The 27876-nt window shown below is 42.4% G+C and overlaps 1 protein-coding gene across 1 annotated transcript in view; it reads left to right on the plus strand.

Annotated features, from left to right (window-relative positions):
• The first annotated feature begins 3344 nt into the window (after positions 1 to 3344).
• The window catches only part of LOC124139580, a 67834-nt gene continuing 43302 nt past the window's right edge, over positions 3345 to 27876 (plus strand). The window contains exons 1-3 of the mRNA XM_048390409.1: positions 3345 to 3411; positions 8859 to 9503; positions 9804 to 10040. Coding sequence (XP_048246366.1) covers positions 3345 to 3411; positions 8859 to 9503; positions 9804 to 10040 — 949 coding nt within the window. The remainder of the gene's footprint in view (positions 3412 to 8858; positions 9504 to 9803; positions 10041 to 27876) is intronic.

The raw sequence follows: 27876 nt of genomic DNA on the forward strand, positions 1-27876 counted from the left end.
TATATGACGGAGGTCTGTAAATAATCGAGTCTGGACCAGACAATCCAGTCATTGACATCATGAGCATCGATCCACGCAATTGGGATACGATGACATGCATCAGCCAAGTCAGCGAGCCTGACCACCCGATCCCGTTAGTCGCTTCTTACGACAAGTATAGTCGCCTTTTACGGGTGACTTTGTTGATGCATGGCATCGTATCCCAATTGCGCGGATTGTGGATTGTCTGGCCCAGACTTGATTATTTACAGACCGCTGTCATATATCTTGGAATATTGCTGACAACAAACAAACATCAATCAAGTCAGCGAGCCAGACCACTCGATCCCGTTAGTCGCCTCGTGTGACAAGCATTGGTTGCTGAAGACCAATTTTAAGCATACTAACTCGGACCTTGACAGGGTTCGTGCTTTGTACATGTAATTGGCAGTGTATAAGAAATCAGAGCACTTCAACAACGGACAACACTGATCCTTTGAGTGATCGATGGGGATTCAGCGGGACATCATATGGATGAATCTAGAAACACCAAGCATCGATCTTGTTTTGTTTTCATAACTCATATTAAAATGCATAAACTGAAATTGATTACCATTTCTCTGGCTTTGATGTTTTATATTACACCATACGACCGGGTTCGTGTGCCTATCTAGAATGGTATACAGTGTCCCATAACCATAGTTTCATCAGGTGCCGTGATAGCCTAGACATGTATTATACGGAAGCCTACTGGAGTCACTAATGGTAGCATTATTTTTCGTTATTTCAATTATTTTCTCAAAATAACGAGTTCTTTTTCGTTACTTCGAATATTTTTTCCTTTTTTTACAAGTTTATCTCAAAAACTCGGAATTTCGATTATTTTCTCGTTGTTTCGATTTTTTTCTTGTTACTGCGATTATTTTCTCGTAAATTCGATTATTTTCTTTTTATTTCAAGTTTATTAAAAAACTCAAAATTTGGATTATAGTACTCGTTAGTCCAATTATTTTCGAAGTAACGAGAAAAAAAATCGAAATTTCGAGTTTTCGTAATCAACTTGATACAGCGAGAAAATCGAAATGTACGAGAAAATAATCCCGTAAAGAGAAAATAACTCGAAGCAACGTGAAACTAATTGAAATAACGAGTAAATAATTAAAGTAACGAGAGAAAAAATCGAAGTAACGAGAAAATAGTTTTGAAATAACGAGAAAATAATCGAATTTACGAGAGAAAACTCGAAGTAACGAGAACATAATTGAAATTACGTAAATATAATCGAAATGACGAGAAAAAACTCGAAATTTCGAAAAAATAATGAAAATAACGAGAAATTTCGATCTGAAAATAAATATCTATGCTTCCAAAGTGGCACCATTAAGCTTTTGTAGAATTAATAGGACTTCGATGTCGTATGAAAATGTCTCCTTAGTTCCATGATAGTTCGAGATATCTTAAAACAGCGTAAAATTATTCCCTATGAACGGTGTTGTCAAGTTAATGCAACCTTGACTAAATATTATTCTATGGACAAGCAGTGTGCTTGACAAAAACGATCACTTTGACCCACAGAGAAACGCATGCTTTCCCTAAAAGGAATTCAGTATTTGAAGGCAACGCAAGCATTACTTATAATTAGAGTCACAGCGGCCTTGGCCCTCTTATTCGTTAAAGACAGAATGCAGTGTGTATTGTGTACGTCACGTTCCATTAGTCCCAAAGCCATGGCCAGATATAAGAGGGCAAGGCTCATCAACATCGTATAGAAATGGGCGCGACACACAAATACTGCTATAGGTATATGTCAACCCACGCGCCGGAGTTGTACAAACAAATTTATGAATTGTAAGGTTAACGGGTTGTGTGTACTCTTTATGCCAAGACATGGTAGCTGTGTACGGTCACGGTACTGAATACCTTTAAGGGTTACTAGAGCCTAGAGACCTACATGTGTATTAGGAAAACACTACTGAACGGGACAAAGCTCTGTGTAGCAAACCACAAAAGTAATTTGTTTAGGAGCAGCGCGGAGAGGCGGTTACCGCAGATAATTTAACCCAGTAAGTGTTACGGAGGTCATTAAAACAACACTTTTTCTGTCTGCTTTCTTAAATCTTATAATACAGATCAATCTAACAGTTAAAGGTTGCCCAAATACGCCAAAAATGTCTCAATGTCCCAAGCTGAACGACTTAAGCTGTGTTCACACTATGGCCGTTAATTCCGATGCGTAAGTAACGGCGATTTCTAAATAAAAGCGACAAAATCCTTTCCATATTCATAAGAAATATCTGCCTAAAACAGAGCCGATTATATCGAGAGCATGTGTTTACGAATCACTATCAAAAAGGGGGCGGTCGGGTAGCCTAGCGGTTAAAGCGTTCGCTCGTCACGCCGAAGACCCGGGTTCGATTCCCGACATGGGTACAATGTGTGACGCCCATTTCTGGTATCCCCCGCCGTGATGTTGCTGGAATATTGCTAAAAGCGGCGTAAAACCATACTCACTCACTCACTCACTATCAAAAAGTGATAATATCAGGTGTTGTAAAGGGGACTAACTGGATCGGGTGGTCAGGTTCGCTGACTTGGTTGATCCATGCCATCGTATCCCTATTGCGTGGATCGATGCTCATGATGTCAATCACTGGATTGTCTGGTCCAGACTCGACTATTTGCATAGAGCCCTGTCAACTAGCTGAAAAAATGCTGAGTGTGGCGTTAAACAACAAACATGCATGCGTTCTGATATCTATACTCAGTCTGACGCTGTGGCCATGTCTGTTGTTATTGTTCTCCCTATTTTGACTTGTGTTTTTATATTTGAACAATTGACTTCCCTTTGCATGTGTTTGTGACGGGTGCCGACAGGATACGCTGACCTTTTCGCGAACTCCTGGTATCCGAACAATGACAGGAAGGCGAATTTCAACATCAACCGTTAAAACCGGCTCCATGCAGCCCGCGTGAAAACCAGGCGTCCTGTGAAGGACGTGACCCTAACAGCTCACCATAGAAACAAGACTGGGGGGCTTGGCAACACAAGGGACGGGTTGTGCGACAACTGCGTTGCACCGTGGCTACAGACGAATCAAAGTTTTGCGTCCGATTCACAGATGGCAGAAAACTTTGTTGGCGACGTAGCGGCGAGCAGTATGCAAGGGCAGCAATTCTTGACCATGATCGGTATGGGGGCGGTGGTGTCACGGTGTAGGGAGGTATCAAACATGACAGGCGAATTGATCTGGTTATTGTGAGTGGACAGTTCACTGGCCAGCGATGTCGACGTAATTTTGCTCCCTGTTGTTTCATTCTTCAAAATTATCGGCAGAAAGTTTGAACTGCAAAATGACAATATCGCAATGCTGTCTACAACAGCCATCACAGCCCAGCTTGAGGTAGCTCGGGCTATCGGGCAAAGGGGCAAATGTAATAGGACAAGGACTGTAACATAATTCATTAATGTATTTGGAAACACAGCTCCTAGTCTACACATAATGCGGTGACAAACACGTTTCAAAAGGAACCTCCATGTGGTTGGCTGACTATTCATCCCATTTAGCATGGCGGACCCCGCACGGTTAAATACACCACAGTGAAGTAAATTCTAATCCACATTCAGTTACAGGAGGGAATTCAGATATATAATATTCTAAAGGTTTTTGAATTGGATTGACTGCATGAAATTCTAACGACATTTTAAACACCCGCCACAGTGTGATTTGCAATACTGCTAACCCACAAGATAGGAATTATTGCACTTTAAAGACGCATAACTGATGGTGGGGCTACGCGTATGTTATGCGTGTGCTTCACTTAATCCTCTGGCTAAATAAACATGTTTGAAGTTAATGTGTATCATAAATGATCTACCGTCCGATACAGTAGGGTTATATATTTTTTTATTTTCTATCCATATAGATTTAACTAATGAACCATTTGATCAAGAAAACAACTTAAATTTGCGAATTCTACCTCAACGTCTCACGAGATTATTCAGCTTTCTCAATGTACATGTTTTTACTTACTTGTGCATATATTGTCAGAGATATCTGAATTTGTCACAGACTTGGCAGATTTCCAGAAAGTCGGCTTTGTTACATCGCAGAGCAGTACGTTCCAGCTACACTTTTCACATCACCTCTACATTAAGAGTGAGTGAGTATGGTTTTACGCCGCTTTTATCAATATTCCAGCAATATCACGGCGGGGGACACCAGGAATGGGCTTCACACATTGTACCCATGTCGGGAATCGAACCCGGGTCTTCGGCGTGACGAGCCACTACGCAACCCGACCACCCCTCACAGTAAGAACAAGATTGGGTGATTCTACCAAAAGTTTTAATATTAACACGTGCCTCCATCACAAATCGAGTTAATACATCAATCACCTCTCATTAGACCAAGGGCACGGGTGGCGCAGTGGTTTAAGGCATTGCAGAATTACGCCCCTTATCTGTGTCATGACCCGCTAGTCATTGGTTCAGTTCCCATACAGTCTGATCATTGGCCTGCCAGCTTCACTACCTAACCGTGATTGTCAGTTTTCCAAAATGATAAACGTCTTCGACCTGTTCCACTGTGGCTGACATACCATGGCATAACTGAGATATTGTTAAACGGGTGTTTAACACAACTCACTCACTCATTCTTCTAAGCTGTGCACCCCCACTGTTTCTGCCTCGGGCAATCATCTCAGGAGACCTGGTCAGTGTAACCACTTATACATTGCGTTGTTTCGTACGCTGGTTAGGCAAGTATGTGTTACCTACATATTGTTTTACCTCAGAGAAATATGCAATCGTCGAGTCCGTTCTTTTTATCTTTTAACAGGCATCCCAAACCATTTGTTGATATCCTGGTTTGGCAACACATTATTATCTATGTTATGTAGAACACTTATTAGAACAAGAAATACAAAATTTGTCATGTTCTCATCAGGCATCAAGCATTGCAAAGTGGATCCGTGAAGATGCTCATGATGTCAATCACTGGATTGTCTGGTCCAGACTCGATTATTTACAGACCGCCGTCATATAGCGGGAATATTGCTGAGTGCGGCGTTAACCAACAAATAAACCAAACCAAACCGTGAAGATCCGAGGTAGAATAGCCTTCAACAACACATGCTTGCTGCAAAAGGCGAATATGATTGTCGTAAAAGGCGACTAACGGGATCGGGTGGTCAGGCTTGCTGACTTGGTTGATGCTTGTCATCCTGCCCCAATTGCGTGTGTCGATGCTCACGATGTCAATCACTGGATTTTTTTGTCAAGACTCGATTATTTACAGAGCGCCGTCATATAGTTGTAATATTGCTGAGTACGGTGTTAAACAACAAACATTGCACAGTGGGCCAAACTATCCGTTAAATAAGGCCTCGGTGAGTACATTCAAGACCCAAGTGAGTACATTCAAGGCCTCGGTGAGTACATTCAAGGCCTCGGTGAGTACATCCAAAGTCTCGGTGAGTACATTCAAGGCCCCAGTGAGTACATTCAAGACCTTGGTGAGTACATTCAAGGCCTCGGTGAGTACATTCAAGGCCTCGGTGAGTACATTCAAGACCTCGGTGAGTACATTCAAGGCCTCAGTGAGTACATTCAAGGCCTCGGTGAGTACATTTAAGACCTCGGTGAGTACATTTATAGCCTCAGTGAGTACATTCAAGGCCTCGGTGAGTACATCCAAGGCCTCAGTGAGTACATTCAAGGTCTCGGTGAGTACATCCAAGGCCTCAGTGAGTACATTCAAGGCCCAAGTGAGTACATTCAAGGCCTCGGTGAGTACATTCAAGGCCTCGGTGAGTACATTCAAGACCTCGGTGAGTACATTCAAGACCTCGGTGAGTACATTCAAGGCCTCGGTGAGTACATTCAAGGCCTCGGTGAGTACATTCAAGGCCTCGGTGAGTACATTCAAGACCTCGGTGAGTACATTCAAGACCTCGGTGAGTACATTCAAGGCCTCGGTGAGTACTTATAAGACCTCGGTGAGTACATTCAAGGCCTCAGTGAGTACATTCAAGGCCTCAGTGAGTACATTCAAGACCTCGGTGAGTACATTCAAGGCCTCAGTGAGTACATTCATAGCCTCAGTGAGTACATTCAAGGCCTCGGTGAGTACATTCAAGACCCCGGTGAGTACATTCAAGGCCTCGGTGAGTACATTCAAGACCTCGGTGAGTACATTCAAGGCCTCGGTGAGTACATTCAAGGCCTCGGTGAGTACATTCAAGACCTCAGTGAGTACATTCAAGGCCTCGGGGAATACATTCAAGGCCTCGGTGAGTACATTCAAGGCCTCGGTGAGTACATTCAAGACCTCAATGAGTACATTCAAGGCCTCAGTGAGTACATTCAAGGCCTCAGTAAAGCTTTCAAAACGTTTTACGATAGACAGGTGGAGGGCAATTATAAATTTGACGCATGAGTACTGTCCGATGCAATTTCTTATTTTGACATGGACCACGTGTTCCCGTGGGCTTTTTTATCACTTGAACAACTGAGTTGCCTTTGCATGTGTTTGTCACTATTTGATAGTGATTTATAAACACATGCTCATGACAAAGTCGGAATCGTTCAGTGGCCTCTGCTTTAAGAAGAGATTTCGTATGATTGTGAAAAGGGTTTGTTTCTTTTATTCCCATCAAAGCTCGGCCCATATTATGATGAACATCTCGAACAGCGATTGAAAATGAGCAAATATTAAAGAAGAACACACATACAAAATAAAGTAAGCTTAAGTCAATATAGACAGAGCGTCAAGGGAGAGAACCGAGGTAATGGCTCTCACAGATGTCAATCTAACACAATACAAGTGTAAAAGTCTTCAGTAATAACGCATACTAGTGCTACGACGTAATGTCAATATATAGAGGAAGGGAGTCGTATGTTAAACCAGTCTTTTTATATTATTATTTGTGTTAGGGTAGGGTAAATATGTATCTAATACTCAATTGTTGACGCGCGATGACAAGTACCATCAACTGTGTGTAGGGGGAACCCCGGCATTTATCAGTCATTGAGGAACATAATGTTTGATAAACACACACCATTCATTTATTTTTTTGTAAATCGGGGACAATCAAAAAGATTTTTATCATTTTTTATGAATGACCCGGTTTTAGTAAGTGGATATGTGAAAGTAGGCGTGTTTTAACCCAACCCAACCCAAGAACATGAATAGATCATTATATTGGTCTATACTGTATTAAGAGGGAGGATCTGCAAATAAACTCGGTGTTCGAAGGTTATCTAATGCGGATATGTCGACTTCCGAGCAACAGGTTGGTTGGTTTGTTTGTTGTTTAACGCCGCACTCAGCAATATTCCAGCGGTCTGTAAATAATCGAGTCTGGACCAGACAATCCAGTGATTAATATCATGAGCATCGATCCACGCAATTGGGATCGATGATATGCATCAACCAAGTCAGCGAGCCTGACCACCCGATCCCGTTAGTCTCCTTTTACGACAAGCATGGGTTGCTGAAGACCTATTCTACACCGGAATCTTCACGGGTCCCGAGCAACAGAGCCATCGTCGCTGCCCAAAGTGTATGACGTGATTTATTATGAAATTTTGCTTTATTAAAACAAAATGTTAATGTAAAGCTTTAGGTGTGTCAACACAACAATATCACTTAAATAAATTGGTTCTGACACGACCATAAATGAACACTTCTTCGCGAGTGAGTAGATATGAATTTTACGCCGCTTTTAGCAATATTCCACCACTATCACAGCGGGGAACACCGGGAAATAGGTTTCACACATTGTACCCATGTGGGGAATCGAACCCGGGTCTACGGCGTGACGAGCCAACGCTTTAACCACAGGGCTACCTCACTTCCCGAACACTTCTTAGTGTTGCAGTACTTCCTGTGAACCGCCATTTCATGGAGTGAGTGAGTGGGGTTTAACGCCGCTTTTAACAGTATTCCAGTTATATCACGACGTGTCAGCTTAATGTGGGAGGAAAGCCCGAAGTGATGCAGGCATCAGACGTTTACCACTTCGTTGAAACCCACGAGCACGGGTATGGTGCTGACAAACCTAGAAACATAATCGGGGCGAACAGGGATTCGAACCCACAATCATAGGTTTCTGGCGTGCCTAAGGGACGCAACTCTGCACAGCGAATAACGCCTTAGACGACTTGGACACCCGTGCCCCCTCATTTCATGGAAGTAATAGCCACTGACTGATACTGATAATGATACTTGCAATGTCATTTAATCTCATATAACTTTTATATTGGACAGAAATACCCACCCCTTTATTGAACGCAACGAAGTACAGGTAGCACCACGATGACTCACAGTTGTATAGACTGAGATATGTATGTACTACTCCAGTATTCCAATATAATGAAACCTGTGAAGATCCCGGGTAGAATAGGTCTTCAGCAACCCATGCTTGCCGTAAAAGGCGACTATGCTTGTCGTAAGAGGCGACCAACGGGATCGGGTGGTCAGGCTCGCTGACTTGGTTCATGCATGTCATCGATCCCAATTGCGTTGATCGATGCTCATGTTGTCAGTCACTGAATTGTCTGGTCCAGACTCGATTATTTACTGACCGCCGTCATACAGCTGGAATATTGCTGAGTACGGCGTTAAACAACAAACCAACCAACCAATCTTATCCTGCTGTTTATCCTGCTGTTATCCCCCGTTTATAACCCTTGGTGTGCTAGCGCTCGTATGTTTCACTAAAGTCACGTCTAGCATCAACATCTGCCCCAATGGACGTGGCACGCCGCGATGTCACTGAAATACTGTTCAACCTCTTTAACCTATAGTCCCAGGGATCGTCGAATACCTGTCTGTAGTCAACACGGAGTGCCGATACACATGTCGACCTATCTGCAGTTCGAGAGAAGCAGAGTGCCGATGCATCTGTCGAGTTATCTGTTGTTCCAGACAAGCAGAAAGCCGATGCACATACCGAGTTATCTGAGGTTCCAGACAAGCAGAGGGCCGATATACCTTTCGACCTATCTTCAGTTCGAGGGAAGCAGAGTGCTGATACATCTGTCGACCTATCTTCAGTTCGAGGGAAGCAGAGTGCTGATACATCTGTCGTCCTATCTTCAGTTCGAGGGAAGCAGAGTGCTGATACTTCTGTCGACATATCTTCAGTTCGAGGGAAGCAGAGTGCTGATACATCTGTCGACCTATCTTCAGTTCGAGGGAAGCAGAGTGCTGATACATCTGTCGTCCTATCTTCAGTTCGAGGGAAGCAGAGTCCTGATACTTCTGTCGACATATCTTCAGTTCGAGGGAAGCAGAGTGCTGATACATCTGTCGACCTATCTTCAGTTCGAGGGAAGCAGAGTGCTGATACTTCTGTCGACCTATCTTCAGTTCGAGGGAAGCAGAGTGCTGATACATCTGTCGACCTATCTTCAGTTCGAGGGAAGCAGAGTGCTGATACATCTATCGACCTATCTTCAGTTCGAGGGAAGCAGAGTGCTGATACATCTGTCGACCTATCTTCAGTTCGAGGGAAGCAGAGTGCTGCTACATCTATCGACCCATCTTCAGTTCGAGGGAAGCAGACTGCTGATACATCTGTCGACCTATCTTCAGTTCGAGGGAAGTAGAGTGCTGATACATCTGTCGACCTATCTTCAGTTCGAGGGAAGCAGAGTGCTGATACATCTGTCGACCTATCTTCAGTTCGAGGGAAGCAGAGTGCTGCTACATCTGTCGACCTATCTTCAGTTCGAGGGAAGCAGAGTGCTGATACATCTGTCGACCTATCTTCAGTTCGAGGGAAGTAGAGTGCTGATACATCTGTCGATCTATCTTCAGTTCGAGGGAAGCAGAGTGCTAATACATCTGTCGACCTATCTTCAGTTCGAGGGAAGCAGAGTGCTGATACATCTGTCGACCTATCTTCAGTTCGAGGGAAGCAGAGTGCTGATATATCTGTCGACCTATCTTTTGTTCCAGGGAAGCAGAGTGCTGATACATCTGTCGACCTATTTGCAGTTCGAGGAAAGCAGAGTGCTGATACACCTGTCGACCTGTCTGCAGTTCGAGGGAAGCGTGGGTGCCGATACACCTATCGAGTTATCTCTAGTTACCGACGTGCGGAGTGTCGATACACCTATCGAGCTATCTCTAGTTCGAGACGTGCGGTGTGCCGATGCACCTAACGGTGTTATCTCAAGTTCGAGTTATCTGTAGTTACAGACAAACGGAGTGTCGATACACATGTCGAGTTATCTGTAGTTACAGACAAACGGAGTGTCGATACACATGTCGAGTTATCTGTAGTTACAGACAAACGGAGTGTCGATACACATGTCGAGTTATCTGTAGTTACAGACAAACGGAGTGTCGATACACATGTCGAGTTATCTGTAGTTACAGACAAACGGAGTGTCGATACACATGTCGAGTTATCTGTAGTTACAGACAAGCGGGGGTGCCGATACACCTATCGAGTTATCTGTAGTTACAGACAAGTTACTGGTATTAATACAACTTGTATTTCAAGTTCAAATTCCGAGGCAGTCATCCTCAAATAGCCAGTGAATCTAAAAGTGCACTTTTACGACTGATAATCGAGGTTGAGCCAAGGTATGCCCTCTGCTTACAGTGTGTATATTCAAAATGCATTTGTTCATTAAACACACAGATGCAATTTGGAAAAGAATTTTCATCACCAACTTTTCAAACGAAAACGGTTTCGAAATTCTATTCTTCTTTATGTATGCAAAACCATGCTGAATTAGTGAGCGGATATGATTTTACGCCGCTTTTAATAATGTAACGGCAGGAGATAATAGTCTCCATACATTGTACCCATGACGAAACGAACCAGGACATTCGGCCTGATGAGCGAACACTTACACCACTAGGCTACCCAACCGCCCCTTATGGTTTATTTGACCAAATGTGTCTAATGTATTGATGTTGAGAAATAAATGTTTTCATTAATATCAGCTTGTGTTTCAGCTGGAGGATCCAGGAAACTATTAGCGTAAGAGCCACTACCAAGATCGGATGGTCAGGTTCGCTGACTTGGTTGATGCATGTTATCGTATCCATATTGCGTGGATCGATGCTCATGATGTCAACCACTGGATTGTCTGCTCCAGATTCGATTACGTACAGGCCGTCGTCATATAGCTGTAATATTGCTGAGTGCGGCGCTAAACAACAAACAAACAAACAAACAAAAACCCGACACCAGCAGAAACGAGCCAAACATGTCATTCACATTTATCATGCCCTGCAGTGGTGAGTGAAAAGTAACCAGGTGCGAGGACATGACTTTCAAATATCAATTCATAAACACCCCGCCCTAGTGTACCCTAGACTATCACAACAACACACGGTTGCGAAATATCTCTAACCCTGTATTCTCAAATGTATTATTTGCGAAAGCGTAGAAGGACCACGGTTTTTGTCTTATTATCTCCTACGTAGGACTAAGTATCTCCTACGTAGGACTTTGTATCTCCTACGTAGGACTTAGTATCTCCTGCGTAGGACTTACTATCTTCTACGTAGGACTTAGTATCTCCTACGTAGGAATTAGTATCTCCTGCGTAGGACTTACTATCTTCTACGGAGGACTTAGTATCTCCTAATAAGGAATTAGTATCTCCTACGTAGGACTTAGTATCTCCTACGTAGGACATAGTATCTCTTACGTAGGACTTAGTATCTCCTAGGTAGGAGATACTAAGTCCTACGTAGGAGATAGTGATTCTAGGCCATACTAAGGAGATAGTAAGTCCTACGTAGGATATAGTTATTCTAGTCCATACTAAGACCTACGTAGGAGATAAGTCCTACGTATAAGATACTTAGACAAATATAATTTTCACCGTGGCCGTACTACGTTCCCTTAATTATCGGACAGAAGACATTATAGCAATATCTCTAATAATGTGCGGTCGGGGGTACGTTTTATGTAAAAATACTTGTAATGCGACTGTGCGGTCCGGTCCACAGACCCGCACGCAGCAATACACATCTCCGGGCAAAAGAGAGTATACAATCATGGTTGATGATGACTACAGATGAAACAAACAAGGCCTGGTTATTCAGTGGCCATGTATATGATACGGGTATCATAACTGTTGTGTGTAGGACCTTCAGTTTGCAGTGTTTCGGCGACTGTTTTCAGTCTTGTAACGTTTTGATAACGCTTGTATCTGTTTGGTCAAATCCAATTTTCAAGTATACTTACTTAGCCTGGCAGTCCAGTTGCACAACTCGTTCACGGTGGCTGACAGTAAATAGTAACTAGGAAATTAATGTTAATGCAAATAAACGTTGACATGAATTAGCCGCTATGTCAGCTGAGTTGCCCGGATGACAGGAAGGGTGCACAGCAATCTCCTCGTACCCCAAGTAGCTTCTACCTGACCGAAACAAATCAACTAAATATACACATAAAACCATATTTTTACTGAAACGCATATTCTATGGTGGCCGAGAGGGAACATTGCTTTCTCGCTTATATTTACCACCACGAGAAAGCGATAAAGTGATAACACGAGATGGGAAAGCATAGCACGAGACAGTGTCGGCACGAGACGATGGCAATAAAGCGAGAAAGCGATAGAACGAGGGGACACACGGAGAAAGCGATAGAACGAGGTGATACATGGAGAAAGAGATAGAACGAGGTGATACATGGAGAAAGAGATAGAACGACATGATACATGGAGAAAGAATTAGAACGAGGTGATACATGGAGAAAGAGGTGATACATGGAGAAAGAGATAGAACGAGGTGATACATGGAGAAAGAGATAGAACGAGGTGATACATGGAGAAAGAGATAGAACGAGGTGATACATGGAGAAAGAGATAGAACGAGGTGATACATGGAGAAAGAGATAGAACGAGGTGATACATGGAGAAAGTGATAGAACGAGGTGATACATGGAGAAAGTGATAGAACGAGGTGATACATGGAGAAAGAGATAGAACGAGGTGATACATGGAGAAAGAGATAGAACGATGTGATACATGGAGAAAGACATAGAACCATACGAGAAACCCCTGAAGCGAGAAAGCGATAGAACCATACGAGAAAGGGAGAAAGCGATATTTCCCATAATGCCGTATATTGAAAATGTTCTTGCTGATATTCAGTGATCCATTCCTATAATTTTCATCGCTATTTTGCCTTTTATACCTCTAATCTTTCACCATTACCTGCAGAAAGCGATATCCCCTCTCGGCCACCATAATATTCAACATTATTTAAATTTGGCAAAATGGGCACAAAAATCAAATTAAGTTGTTCTGGTTATTTAGGCGTGAGATAATCAAACACAACAATGTCTTCGAGCCAATTTGATGAGTTTGGAGATGGACTTGAGCACAATAACATCTTTCCTGATCTCCAAATTAAAGATGATTATGTGTTTTCATTGAGTCAGTATACATGTCTGACGTGGATTGCGATAGCGCACGTACGCCATTTTATTTTACATTTTACCTTCTCAAACGAGTTCAAATAAAAGTCAGTTTGAAAAGACATAAATTTAACTAGCGACATGCAGCTAAGAAGCATTATAAGTTATTGGTCGGACCTGTTATGAGAGTTTAGGCGTGTGAGAGTCACTGCTTTTGTGGCCAGCTGAATGGGTTGTTGAAAGGATCTCTGTTGGGCAGATCCTACTTACAACATGTATTATCCGCGCCGGGCGTGTCTGTTTATCCTTGTCATTTGAACCTTTCAGGATATTTATTTTCTATGAAATGACGAATATATTTACTGTCTAAAGATATTCTCCGACTGCCTGTGGAGAAAAGTGTCTTTGTGCCATTAACTTACACATATACCTTTCAATTTTACCCTTTTAAAGAAACACATTCGGTGGACGTGAAACTAGCGTCCTTTGAATCTTAACAAGCTGTCTAACACTGCCTGCTTTCTATAACCTATAGTCCGGGGAATGCGCAACCTTGAGATATACATCTTGTTATTAATCATATATATCTGAGCAGCTTCATGAGTGAGTGAGTTAATATTTAACGTCACACCGGCAGTATTTCAGCCATATCGTGACGAGAAGTAATACATTAATAATACATATGTTTTGACTGAATAAAAAGCTGTCAACGATGGACAGAGCAATAACTCGAACATCACAGATTCGATTTAAAACTAGTTGAGAATATTTAAAAGCAGAATGTATGAGTTTACAACACAATATAAAAATGGGCTGGAGATCGTCAGTAACTAAAGGGATGAACAGCTTCATGAATCTGCCGTATGGTTTATGGTTTAAACATATTTTTATTCATTGAAATGAGTTGGGATTGGTGAACAAGCTTTACAGCTTATGTTAACACCGCTCACATACAACATATATTACATGTTGAAATGAAGGATGTGACGTCATCGATATAGACATTATTTAAATAATATGTTTGTACACATTACATCAAATACAAATACAAAGTGAACATAAATAGAAAGTTACAGCTTGTGTGTGTCTAACAAGTCGTTTGTAACAAAAGTAATAGTCAATCATGAGGTTATTGTACTGACAGAAAGCCGTATGGTACTGACAGAAATCTCATTCGCACCATTGACCATTATATACACCTTAAAATAAGTTAAGCATCGTCTCTTCGATCTTCTTTGGATAGATCTACAGACGACACTGATTCATATGGAATATAAAGGGACATTCTTTCCTCGTTATCGAGATAACTCAAACTTTGGCAACAAGTAAAACATCCAAAAATGTGTGAACATTTACCCTTCTGATGATCACGCATTATCGCACTTTTCTATACTGTCCCTTTCTATATTCCATGGATCCATATATATGTCTGCGCCTGTGTGCGTGTGTGACATTGCTCGTGAGTCGGGTTGGGAACCAAGACAAGGATGGTTCAGCTTGAACAGCCGTTGTTCGTGAGTTCAAACAAAGATGGTTCAGCTTGAACAGCCGTTGTTCCTGAATCCACACAAAGATGGTTCAGCTTGAACAGCCGTTGTTCGTGAGTCCACACAAAGATGGTTCAGCTTGATCAGTCGTTGTTCCTGAGACCACACAAAGATGGTTCAGCTTGATCAGCCGTTGTTCGTGAGTCCACACAAAGATGGTTCAGCTTGAACAGCCGTTGTTCCTGAATCCACACAAAGATGGTTCAGCTTGAACAGCCGTTGTTCGTGAGTCCACACAAAGATGGTTCAGCTTGAACAGCCGTTGTTCGTGAGTCCACACAAAGATGGTTCAGCTTGAACAGCCGTTGTTCGTGAGCCCACACAAAGATGGTTCAGCTTGATCAGTCGTTGTTCCTGAGACCACACAAAGATGGTTCAGCTTGATCAGCCGTTGTTCGTGAGTCCACACAAAGATGGTTCAGCTTGAACAGCCGTTGTTCGTGAGTCCACACAAAGATGGTTCAGCTTGAACAGCCGTTGTTCGTGAGCCCACACAAAGATGGTTCAGCTTGATCAGTCGTTGTTCCTGAGACCACACAAAGATGGTTCAGCTTGATCAGCCGTTGTTCGTGAGTCCACACAAAGATGGTTCAGCTTGAACAGCCGTTGTTCGTGAGTCCACACAAAGATGGTTCAGCTTGAAGAGCCGTTTTTCGTGAGTCCACGCAAAGATGGTTCAGCTTGAACAGCCGTTGTTCGTGAGTCCACACAAAGATGGTTCAGCTTGAACAGCCGTTGTTCGTGAGTCCACGCAAGAGATGGTTCAGCTTGAACAGCCGTTGTTCCTGAATCCACACAAAGATGGTTCAGCTTGAACAGCCGTTGTTTGTGAGCCCACACAAAGATGGTTCAGCTTGATCAGTCGTTGTTCCTGAGCCCACACAAAGATGGTTCAGCTTGATCAGCCGTTGTTCCTGAGCCCACATAAAGATTGTTCAGCTTGCTCAGCCGTTGCTCGTGAACTCACACAAAGATGGTTCAGCTTGCTCAGCCGTTGTTCCTGAGCCAACACAAAGATGGTTCAGCTTGAACAGCTGTTGTTCCTGGGCCCACACAAAGATGGTTCAACTTGCTCAGCCGTTGTTCCTGAACCAACACAAAGATGGTTCAGCTTGAACAGACGTTGTTCCTGAGTCCACACAAAGATGGTTCAGCTTGAACAGCCGTTGTTCCTGAGTCCACACAAAGATGGTTCAGCTTGAACAGCTGTTGTTCCTGAGCCCACACAAAGATGGTTCAGCTTGAACAGCCGTTGTTCCTGAGCCCACACAAAGATGGTTCAGCTTGAACAGCTGTTGTTCCTGAGCCAACACAAAGATGGTTCAGCTTGAACAGCTGTTGTTCCTGGGCCCACACAAAGATGGTTCAACTTGCTCAGTCGTTGTTCCTGAGCCAACACAAAGATGGTTCAGCTTGAACAGCTGTTGTTCGTGAGCCCACACAAAGATGGTTCAGCTTGAACAGCCGTTGTTCCTGAGCCCACACAAAGATGGTTCAGCTTGAACAGCTGTTGTTCCTGAGCCCACACAAAGATGGTTCAGCTTGAACAGCCGTTGTTCCTGGGCCCACACAAAGATGGTTCAACTTGCTCAGTCGTTGTTCCTGAGCCCACACAAAGATGGTTCAGCTTGAACAGCCGTTGTTCCTGAGTCCACACAAAGATGGTTCAGCTTGAACAGCTGTTGTTCCTGAATCCGCACAAAGATGGTTCAGCTTGAACAGCTGTTGTTCCTGAGCCCACACAAAGATGGTTCAGCTTGAACAGCCGTTGTTCCTGAGTCCACACAAAGATGGTTCAGCTTGAACAGTCGTTGTTCCTGAGTCCACACAAAGATGGTTCAGCTTGATCAGCCGTTGTTCCTGAGCCCACTCAAAGATGGCTCAGCTTGAACAGACGTTGTTAACAACCAACAAAAGATGGTTTGGTTTGATCAGCCGTTGTTCGTGAACCAACACAGTCACTTTAAATAATTGTGTTCAAAATGTAAAGCATAAAAGACTAGTATAGGAATATGTTTTAACCCAAAACGGAATACACATTTGATATGTTCTATCAAGGGTCAAAACACATGAAATTAGCTATAGCCTAAACATCACCTAAACACGGCATCTCTACAATCTAAACATGCTAAGACTTGAAACAAGTAGCCTAACAAAATACAAGGACTTACAAGAAACTTGGTACAATATTAACGTAAAGATGCTCAAATAAACCAAGCTAGAAGGACTAAATGTCAAGAGGTTACAGGTTGGTATCCCCCGTGGTTTAAAAAATGTTCATAAATTCGTTATTGCTGTTTGTTTGTTTGTTTGTTTATTGTTTAAAGCCGCACTTAGCAATATTCCAGCTATATGACGGCGGTCTGTAAATAATCGAGACTGGACCAGACAAAACAGTGATTGATATCATGAGCATCAATTCACATAATAGGATAACAATTATGGGACAAGGAACGTGTTCAGGTTTGTGCAAGATCTAAACACATTTTCCAGTGTTGTTCTTGAGTGACGGGTTGGGTACCCGCACAAAAGTAGTTCAGTCTGAACAAACATTGTTCGTGAGTCGGGTGGGATACCCGCAAAATGAAAGTTTAAGTTTGAGCAGACATTGCAAGGGGGTGACGTGAGAGGCACCCACACAAAAATGCAGCATGTTGATTAGACGTGTGTTTACTCTACCAACCGAACCTTAAACCGTCTGCACCCGGTACAAGACCAGCGTCATGCGTAGACGGCACTACATCGACGGGGAGGCATGTGCAGCACAATGGAGGATCGCGTCCACGTCATTATCATATGCTGTGATATAGTTAAAAGCAACATAAGACTCGTGACGATCCCGGTTTAGAATTGGTCTTCCGCAACCCATGCTTGTCGTAAGAGGCGACTAACGGGATCGGGTTGTCAGGTGTAGAATAGGTCTTCAGCAACCCATGCTTGCCGTAAAAGGTAACCATGCTTGTCGTAAAAGGAGACTAACGGGATCGGGTGGTCAGGCTCGCTGACTTGGTAGATGCATGTCATCGTATCCCAATTGGGTGGATCGATGCTCATGATGTCAATCACTGGATTGTCATGTCCAGACTCGATTATTTACAGACCGCCGTCATATAGCTGGAATATTGCTGAGTGCGGCGTTAAGCAACAGATAAACAAATGCAACATAATAAAAACTGTCTCATAGTATTTATTCAAATCACTGTCACAGGCTAGGAAATGTCCCTACGTCAAACGGGTGGATATGTCTTTACGCATGCTACAAAAACGGGTGGATATTTCTATGTTCGTGTAATATAAACGGGTGGTGCATGTATTGACGGCAGCGGACACAATACATATAACCCATGCCCTTTTTTAAATTCCTAGAAATGGGTAGGTGTGTTAGCAATAACATTTACACTGAATAGAGTCATGCATAGCTAACGTTTTCACCTGCGCTCTTCGTTGCGAACGGAGCTTGAAGTACAATCTGGGTTTGCTCATGCTCTGGACTGTACTATTAGCTTTCCAGTTTATGTGAGGTCAGGTGACACTGGGTTTAACGTCGCGTCCAAGATTATTGTACTTATATGACGACGTGCTTGCATGTGCGTACTAGTGCTTGTACTAGTTTGGACTGATGCCGAGTTATAGTGCTAGCTCACTGAGATACCATGCCGCAGTTTAACATGAATACCCCACTCAGACACAGTATACTGACTCCGAGCCGACCAGTCCTTGCTTTAGCCCCTTTATTCCGAGCGCCAGACAGGGTAACAACAAGTACCATCTTTTAACGTCTTTGGTATGACGCGGCAGGGGATCGAGCCCCGGGCCTCCCACTAGACCACGGAGGCGGTCTTCCAGTTTATATAATACTAAGCCAGGACAGTTGTTTCACTGAACTGGTATTCACAATAAGTGTACATATTTGAAAAAGAAAACTTTAGCTATGGATTATGTTGGACGCCTGGGACACTTGAGGAAGGGTGGGATTGAAACTTTTAGCGCCTGGTTGGCAGCTATGGTTGTATACTTCCCAGGGAGTTGAGAATGGAAACTGAATGCACACTGATCCGTTCACCGGGAAAATGATATTAATATCATCATCGTTGGTGTTATTAGATTTATCACACTTCAAGCGCCTAATACGCAGTTTTAATTATATACTCCCCATGGAGTTGAGAATGCAACTTGACTGCACGGTCTGGTGTGTGTTGCCATCGTATTTGTTTCAGTTCGCGTTTTGGTCCACCACAGTGAATGAACATGTCTTTCTAACCAGTGTATGCTTGTACATTGTGACAATGTGTTATATTTATTGCACATATTTTAACATAAGAATTTGAAATATTGAATGAATAATGATTAATAGAACATTATATCCATACCTATGTGCATAGTTTCTTGCACGTGTATTGTTCTGAGGATCACGTGTAGCTGTTAAACTCCAGTTAGTCATTCCTCATTACTGGAAAAAACAAAAACACCTTTTTCTTTTCTAATGTGACGTGTCGATTCCCAAATTGAAACAATATGTTGACCCGGAATTCTGTACGAAAAGAACAAAGTGTGAAACCAACAAACAAACAACAAATGGTACACAATCATCAAATGTATTACCAACTTTCACTAGGTTTACAAATCAATGCAAATTACTGCACATCAATTACAATGGCAGTACACAAACCCAAATACAATGCAATGAGCTTCTACGGAATCTTAACAGAAACAATGCACTAAAGTTACAATCATTGTTCAACAATAAAATACACTGCCATATAGCACTGAGCAGCGGTGGCACCGATGGCCAAGTGGTTAGGTGCCGCACGTTGCTATATAGTAGCGTCCCTTATGTGTGCGAGCAACTTGGGCTCGAACCCGGAATTCCCCCGATTAGGTTTTGTACCCAGACAAAAGTGGTAAACGTCTAAGACCTGGGCTTGCCTCACACATGCTGGCACTCCATGACACAACTGAACACTGTTCAAATCGGCGACAACACTCACCACTCCACTCTTACCTGGGCTTGCCTCGCACAAGCTGGAACTCCATGACATAACTGAACACTGTTCAAATCGGCGACAACACTCTCCACTCGTATGCTCACATTCGCTCTCTCTAACCTACAATGTATACAAATACTGATTTCACTGCTTTCAGTCAATAACTAATATGAGGTTCCTTTGATAAATATATCTATAGACCGAATTTAATGTGAATTCAATTAATTAAGAATTAACTTCAAACTTAAGTAAAACTTAAAGATGACTTGAAGGAATCGCTCCAGGAAAGGTCAAAGATGTGCATCTTGTTGAACACTGTTGAACACTCATTTGGCACATGTGGTATGGTCAGGTTGATGTGAAGTGTGGGACGTTGTGAATCTGTTAATGTGTAAAGGTGTTCTTGTTGTGGTGGGGGCGGTCGGGTAGCCTAGTAGTTAAAGCGTTAGCTCGTCACGCCGAAGACCCGGGTTCGATTCCCGACATGGGTACAGTGTGTGAAGCCCATTTCTGGTGTCCCCCGCGTGATATAGCTGGAATATTGCTAAAAGCGGCGTAAAACCATACTCACTCACTCACTCTTGTTGTGGTGGACGTGAAAAAAGGGAATGACAAATAGCGGGGATGGTTTCAGATCCTGATCAAGAATAAGTGATTAAGTTATCGCCCAGTGATTGACATCATGATGACTGCAAATAAAAAAAATTGGAAATGGAGTGGGAACGGCGTGTTTAGCGTCTGATAGTGGCATCGTTTGCGCCATACTGGTACAATGATGAATCGTTTTCTCGTTTTTACGGAAGACTGTCGTGTTTGGTGACAATTATGCCCTACAGCTGTATGATAGGCCTCATCCGTGTTGATGGTCGACTCACAATACTTTATGAGGTTTTGAGGCCAATCGTGGTACCCTTTCCGCGTACGATTGGTCCAACAGGATAACGCCCGCCCAAACAGCTCATGTGTCTAGGGCTTGACTGTAAGAATGGAAACAGCCGAGTACTTCCTTTGGGAGCTGGAAGTCCTCATCTCACATCCAAAGACATCTGTGGAATGAGCTTGTATGTCGTGTGCGCAAGCGCTCTGATTCGTGTCACTATCTGGACCAACTCTTTGCACCTTTACAGCTCCACAAAAGGAGTGGGGGCGGTCGGGTAGCCTAGTGGTTAAAGCGTTCGCTCGTCACGTTGAAGACCCGGGTTCGATTCCCCACATGGGTACAATGTGTGAAGCCCATTTCTGGTGTCCCCCGCCGTGATATTGTTGGAATATTGCTAAAAGCGGCGTAAAACCATACTCACTCACTCACAAAAGGAGTCATTCCGGATCCAAGAACTAGCACCAATGTCGTCATTTAGAGCATGCGCAGACGATGGTCATTCAGCACACGCGTACCCGATATTTCTTCTATAAGTATGTCTATGCAGAATATGTTAATTATAACAACCTATGTCGCTATATGGCTGAAATAATGCCGATGCGACGCTACGTTGTAACTCACTCACCCTTAACAACCTACACCCACACAACACTCCAACACTACACACACCACGCCCTTCACAAACATCCAGCAGCCACCCAAAATCGTCACGCCCAACCATAGTAGCTGCACTTGATAACTCTCAACTTTCCTACCCAAATAAACCTCCATACTTGTGGTTAACCTCATTATGTTTTGTGTCATGCTGCTTTCTTGCATGGCAACCAGTCAGGTGACGATGCTGCACGTTTCTCTATCATGTGATTTGCAATCGTTATTTGTGTGTCAGCACATTCTATTATAGTTCAATGGCAACAAGAAGAACCGCTATTGAAACAACCTAGTCTGTGCCAACAGTACACAAACAAATCCAACGTCATGACATTTCGGAGAACTGTTTACGTCAATACAGTCAAAGTAAAATTGAAAGCAGTCATGAAGATGCTACGTCATTGATCAAAGCGTTGTGTTAACGTGCATGTGTACCCCCCCCCCCCCCCCCCCCCAATGTTTTTTCAACGGCTGTAAGGTGGGTCAAAATCTCCCCTCAACCATACACTCGTACCCACCATGAGGACAAAGATGGTTAAGTATTCTATTTGAACACGGGGCATGATAAGACGTGACAGGTGAATACCTATAAGAAGAACCTATGGTTAAGGATGGTGTATAGTCAAGTGTGTTTGATTTAATATGATTTGGAGAGGTTCTCGTTTGGGACCTTGTGGGTTGGTTGAGCTGTAGACTCTATCAAAGGAGTTCTTTCTTGTTTAGACAGTGTTTGGTTGATGCGGTGTCCCCCAAAGACATATTCTTCATACTGTTTGGGGTCGTGAGTAAAGTTGTGTCTGGCCTGGTATAGTCGCTGTTAGACAGCTGGAGTCTTCAGTTGAGGGTGGACGTCTGACCATGCCTCACGCTCGATCAATGCTTGGGTCTGTGTACCTGACGGCATTACTTCTGGTGTGTTTTCTACATGGAGATGCGGCGCAGGGTAAATAGTATTTTATATATTTGAACATTTTCGTATTTGTTAGTAATATCAATTTAATTTTTCATTTTAATTATATTTAATTTAATGATATGAACATTTGTATATGGCAGACATCTTTAATAAAGTAATAACAATTTACGGGATTTTTAGAGATTCAGGTTTCATATTTAAATTGTCTGAAAAATTTAAATGAAGTTTTAATTAATTACGTCAAAAAGAACTCATTGCAATAACATAGTATAGATGGGTATGTCTGTTTCATCAAAGGGGCGGTCGGGTAGCCTAGTTGTTAAAGCGTTCGCTCATCACGCCGAAGACCCGAGTTCGATTCCCGACATGGGTACAATGTGTGAAGCCAATTTCTGGTGTCCCCCGCCGTGATATTGCTGAAATATTGTTAAAAGCGGCGTAAAATCAAACTCACTCACTCACTCACTGTTTCATCAAAGCTGCAACGTGTTCAAGACAGATGTCTTTTCTTTCTTACTATATTTCTAACTCTTTCTGTTTGTGGTACAACTTGTTTATTCATTCACTGCATTGTTAGATATGCCATGTCGTCATAAATGTGTTTCATGACTAGCTGGTAAATAGGCTCGTGCAAACATGTTCTTTGCCAGTGCGAACAAGCCTACACCTTTCATGTTTTAATCGCGTTCCCATTTCCACAATCGTTTGACCCTACCCTCTTCTCTTGTTTGTAGTCCTGCACTGTATAAATATCTGAATGTTTCCATTTCAAATAGGTCCTTGTTGTATTTTATGCACTGGGTGCGTTACAGCCTAGTGTTTAAACAGATGGTTACTTTAGGATCGCAAGGAAAGTAGATTATTTTCAGACCGCAGTCATAAAGCTGGAATAATACTGAGTGCGGCGTAAAACAACAAACAATAATACATCTCTTTTCATGAGTTGGTTTACAGATTATTTTCTTAAAATCTTTGTTGGGTGGTCAAAAATAATAAAATAAGATAAAATAATACGAAAATATGGTCCATGTATTAGGCGAAATAAAAGTTAAAAATCTCTTTTCTCCATTTAGCGTTTTTAGCTAAATGTGACAGAAATATGAACATATTTGGAGCGTCCACACAGTTAGAAGCCACACACAATATATAGTGTCGGGGAGGGATGTACATGTATACTATTTTAGCAATCGAATGCGGGTCATTGACCAAGTACCACTGATCTCAGGCAAGGAAACAGTTTGTGATGTTTAATATTCACAAGTGTAATCTGAATAGACGTTTATAAAACTGTGCTGAAAACTGGATATTTCTTCCACATTCTTGATTTATTTTGGAATATGATTTTCGGCGTGATGGTTGATCGTTAACCACCATGTTATAGGCCATCCGCATTACAATTGGTACATATGCACTATAGCGATCTTAGAGAGCTCGGTATTAAACAAACACCCCACCCCACATGCCATTTTGACCTACTTTAGGACATCTTGCCTTATTAAGAAATAACGCAGAATTGAAATTGAACTAAACTGGACTGAACTGAATTGAAATCCGGGCTGACCATGAAAGCATACACTGCACAAAAAACACTACGTATGATTTAACCTCGCGTTTACAATTCTTTGTACAACAATCTCGTTTTTGTCTAACACATCTAAAACGCCTAACCAGTCCTCGTTTTATTCCCTTAATGCCGAGCGACAGACAGGGTAACAAGTAGTATTATATTTTAACGTCGTTTGACGAAATTTCAGCCGACTTCGGCAAGGGTGGAAACTGGGCTTTAATAGTCAGTTAACACCCTTGCCTCGGGAAGATACATTTGTCAGACAGGTCAACAAGGAAGGGCTTAGTGATAGTGCGGTCTGCCTATTGTTAATGAATCAGACCAATTGTGTTTATTATCTAAAGATGAGCACGTTTGTCAAATATTTTAAACAAATTACACCATGATCAGCATGAAATTAGACTCATTAAAATTAACTATTGCGCGCAACGCATCCTCAACCTGCAACTTATCCCCGCATGGCTTCTATTTGTACCCAGCATAATGCATCCTGGGTGCTTCTTCCACTTTACGCAGTCTTTTCGACGGAAATCGCAAATACTTAGGCTTGTTGCGGCCTTCAACAGTCGTCTTAATGTTTCACTTTCCCATCGCCATCCGAATGGCTTCAGATTCGTTGAGGGGCGGTCGGGTAGCCTAGTGGTTAAAGCGTTCGCTCATCACGCCGAAGACCCGGGTTCGATTCCCGACATGGGTACAATTTGTGAAGCCCATTTCTGGTGTCCCCCGTCGTGATATTGCTGGAATATTGTTAAAAGCGGCGTAAAACCGTACTCACTCACTCACTCACTCAGATTCGTTGAAATCGTAAAGACGATTCAGAAGGCGGAGAATACCATGATCTCCCCCATCAACTTGCGCTTCCTCCTCCGTATACAGAACATCTTCCCGAGGCAAGGGCGTTAACTGATTATAAAAGTCCAGTTTCAACCCTTGCCGAACTAGGCTGGAATGCCAGAGTTACAGTCCAATCTAAATCGCCTGAAGAATTAGACATCTGGTTCGTAAACAACATGGATTTCAACGTGCAGATTTCGGTCGACTGCAGGATTTGGAAAGCATGTGTACTGCCAACTGGACGTCGCCATATATCGCCATATATCTTGCAAATCTTTTCATGCTAATCTAATCAAGGTGCTCAAGTGATCTGATGAACTGAGCGAGAAAATACCCGTTTTATTACAATATACATCTTGATTATCGATCAGATCGTTTTGACTGGGCGCCGCCATTTTGTTTGAAGCAAATGCAAGTGATATGAGAGATGGAATCTGATTGGTCAATAGGAGGGACATCGAAGGGACATAACTCGTAATAACAACTGCTGGCGCTACGATCGAGCCTAGTTCGGCAAGAGTGGAAACTGGACTTTTATAGTCAGTTACAGTCTTGCCCCGGGAAGATTATCTAGAAATGAACAATCATCTGGGTAGACTGAAGGATCAGCTCGCCAGACCCCTTTACTCAATTCGGGTACTGTTGGAAAACTGGTTTAAAATGGTCAGATAAATGGAAAACTATAAACGTGCCATGTGCAGTAACCTTTTAAACGTTATTAGACTCGTTATTAAACGATTCTTCCTGAAGTGTTCTATTGTACGATAAACAACGACCACGAGTCTCTTTAAGGAGAATCATAAAGTGTACACTTGAAGAATATTAACCCCTATTTAAATAATGACTCCCTCAATACAATACGACGTCGGGAACGTCAGACAATTCCATTTTATGCACAGGTGGTTATTTGCCACATATTTACACAATCCTCACGTCGATTACCCGGACCTTTTCTCCCAATAGCGATTGACATACCCCTCCCGGTTTGGGATGCGATCGTTCGGCCATCGCGTTTATCTGCGTCCCCCTGCTACATCTATGGGTAACAACTCACTAGACACTCCCCTCTCAAAGAAAACGTCGTCAAACAAACCACGTCATCAAGTTGCGAGCGCATGTTCGAATCTCTTGAAAGGACGTCTTGATAAAACAATGCTTTATAGCGAAATAAACCATACCTCGTTCTACGAATATGCAATCCATTTTGAAAGCGTATACTTTCTTTTGCCAGACAGTTCATAAAACACTTCTCGATACAATATCTGACTAAGTTGTTTTAGCAAATATTAAACATCTGACATTATTACTATTGTTTTTTATTGTTTTATAATCATCATGATTGTTATTATTATTGATGCTATAATCGTTAACTCACATTTTAACATAATCAGCCTTCAGTGTACCCTTTAATCTGTAATTCATTCCTATTGCTACATAAACATTATCTAAAATGCGATGTGGTTTGAACGTAACAAAAATCTTGCCTAAGATACATTTAAATCAACTTTGCATCCATAGAACGCTTGTATATATGATCATTCAAACAGGGTAAGAATACAAACAATACATTATACCGCTTTGTCGTTTATATATAATCCCTGTTTTCTCCGTGCTATGCACGTATATCCCGTTCTGGTTTGGTTTTGTGTTGTGACGAGAAAAGAGGGCGTCGGCTCGCCTTCGTGATGTGACATGTTTTGAAAAGAGACCCCAATCTAGAATATTCCCATTGAATGCCTTGGAGTCTTTGTGTTAGGAGCACCACGTAACCCAGATAGAACGTATATACAGTTATATATCTAAAGGAACATGATCGCGAACTTCTGACCGTTGGATTGCAATGGCGTGACTTTGTCATTGTGGTTAGCGATCCATACAGTGAAAGAACGTTTCAATTATTAACTGTATAACCTGTCACTGAGGCCTTGGCCCATTTCATCGTGTTCCATCTATGAGTATCATTTATTGCTGTATAGTGTAAATAGACGTGTAACTGCCAATAAATATTGAGTATTCAGTAACGTTGTTTGTTGTTTAACGCCTAACTCGTGGCCTCAATCATGGCAATCAAGCGGGCTTCATTAAGAGCATGCAACAATTTCAGCAGAAAAGAAAGACACATTTTATGTAGGATGTCTCTAATAAATACACCGTTTTGATTTTATGTAACAAATGTTATATTTGGGATAACACTTTCTAATCGTCATCACATAAAGTCAGCGATCTAACCCACTCAGCCACCAAGGCTTCCACAAAAATGAAAGTCCGACAACTGGTAGTCTAGATCACGTACTTTGTGTACCCCTCTGACGAGTGTAAATTGGCACTGCTCTCATGACTGTATTCATAACGTTTTGTTTTGTTTGTTGTCTAATCCCACACTCAGCAGTAGTCCAGCTTTATGACGGAGCTCTGTAAATAATCGAGATTGGGCCACACAATCCAGTGGTTGACATAATGAACATCGATCCTCGCCATTGGGATACGATGACATGCATCAACCAAGCCAGCGAGTCTGACAATCCGATCCCGTTAGTCGCCTCTTACGACGAGCATAGTCGCCTTTTAAGATAAGCATGGGTTGCTGAAGACCTAATTCTAACCCGGATCTTCACGTTGTTTCATTACAGGAAGTCATGCTTAGCCACAACTTACTATCCACGACTGTCTAGGCCACCTGTCAGCTCCATACTTAAGCCACATACCAGTGTGACCAATGATTCACTCAATGAAATGTCCATCAATATTATAAACACCACTTTGTAAATGCTATGATTGTTGTCCTTATTTATCGAAATTGTTTGATCAATGTTACAACCATCTTCCCGTTGCAAGAGAGTTAACTGACTATAAAAGTCCAGTTTCCACCCTTGCCGAACTAGGCTGGAATTTTCCTAGCTATCAGTTAACTCCTTTACCTCGGGAAGATGACTCTCCTCTGAATCAAAACCATCTTCCCGAGGCAAGGGAGTTAACTGACTTTTAAAGTCTAGTTTCCACCGTTGCCGAACTAGGCTGGTATATGGAGTTACATTTTGGCTGGACCAACGAGTCTATGCATAGTTCAAACAAAATCGCGTAATGAAATCGAAACCCGTTTCGTAAAACTGTCATGCAGA

Source organism: Haliotis rufescens, unplaced genomic scaffold, assembly GCF_023055435.1.
Source record: "Haliotis rufescens isolate VD_foot unplaced genomic scaffold, xgHalRufe1.0.p SCAF_9, whole genome shotgun sequence".
NCBI lineage: Eukaryota > Metazoa > Mollusca > Gastropoda > Lepetellida > Haliotidae > Haliotis > Haliotis rufescens.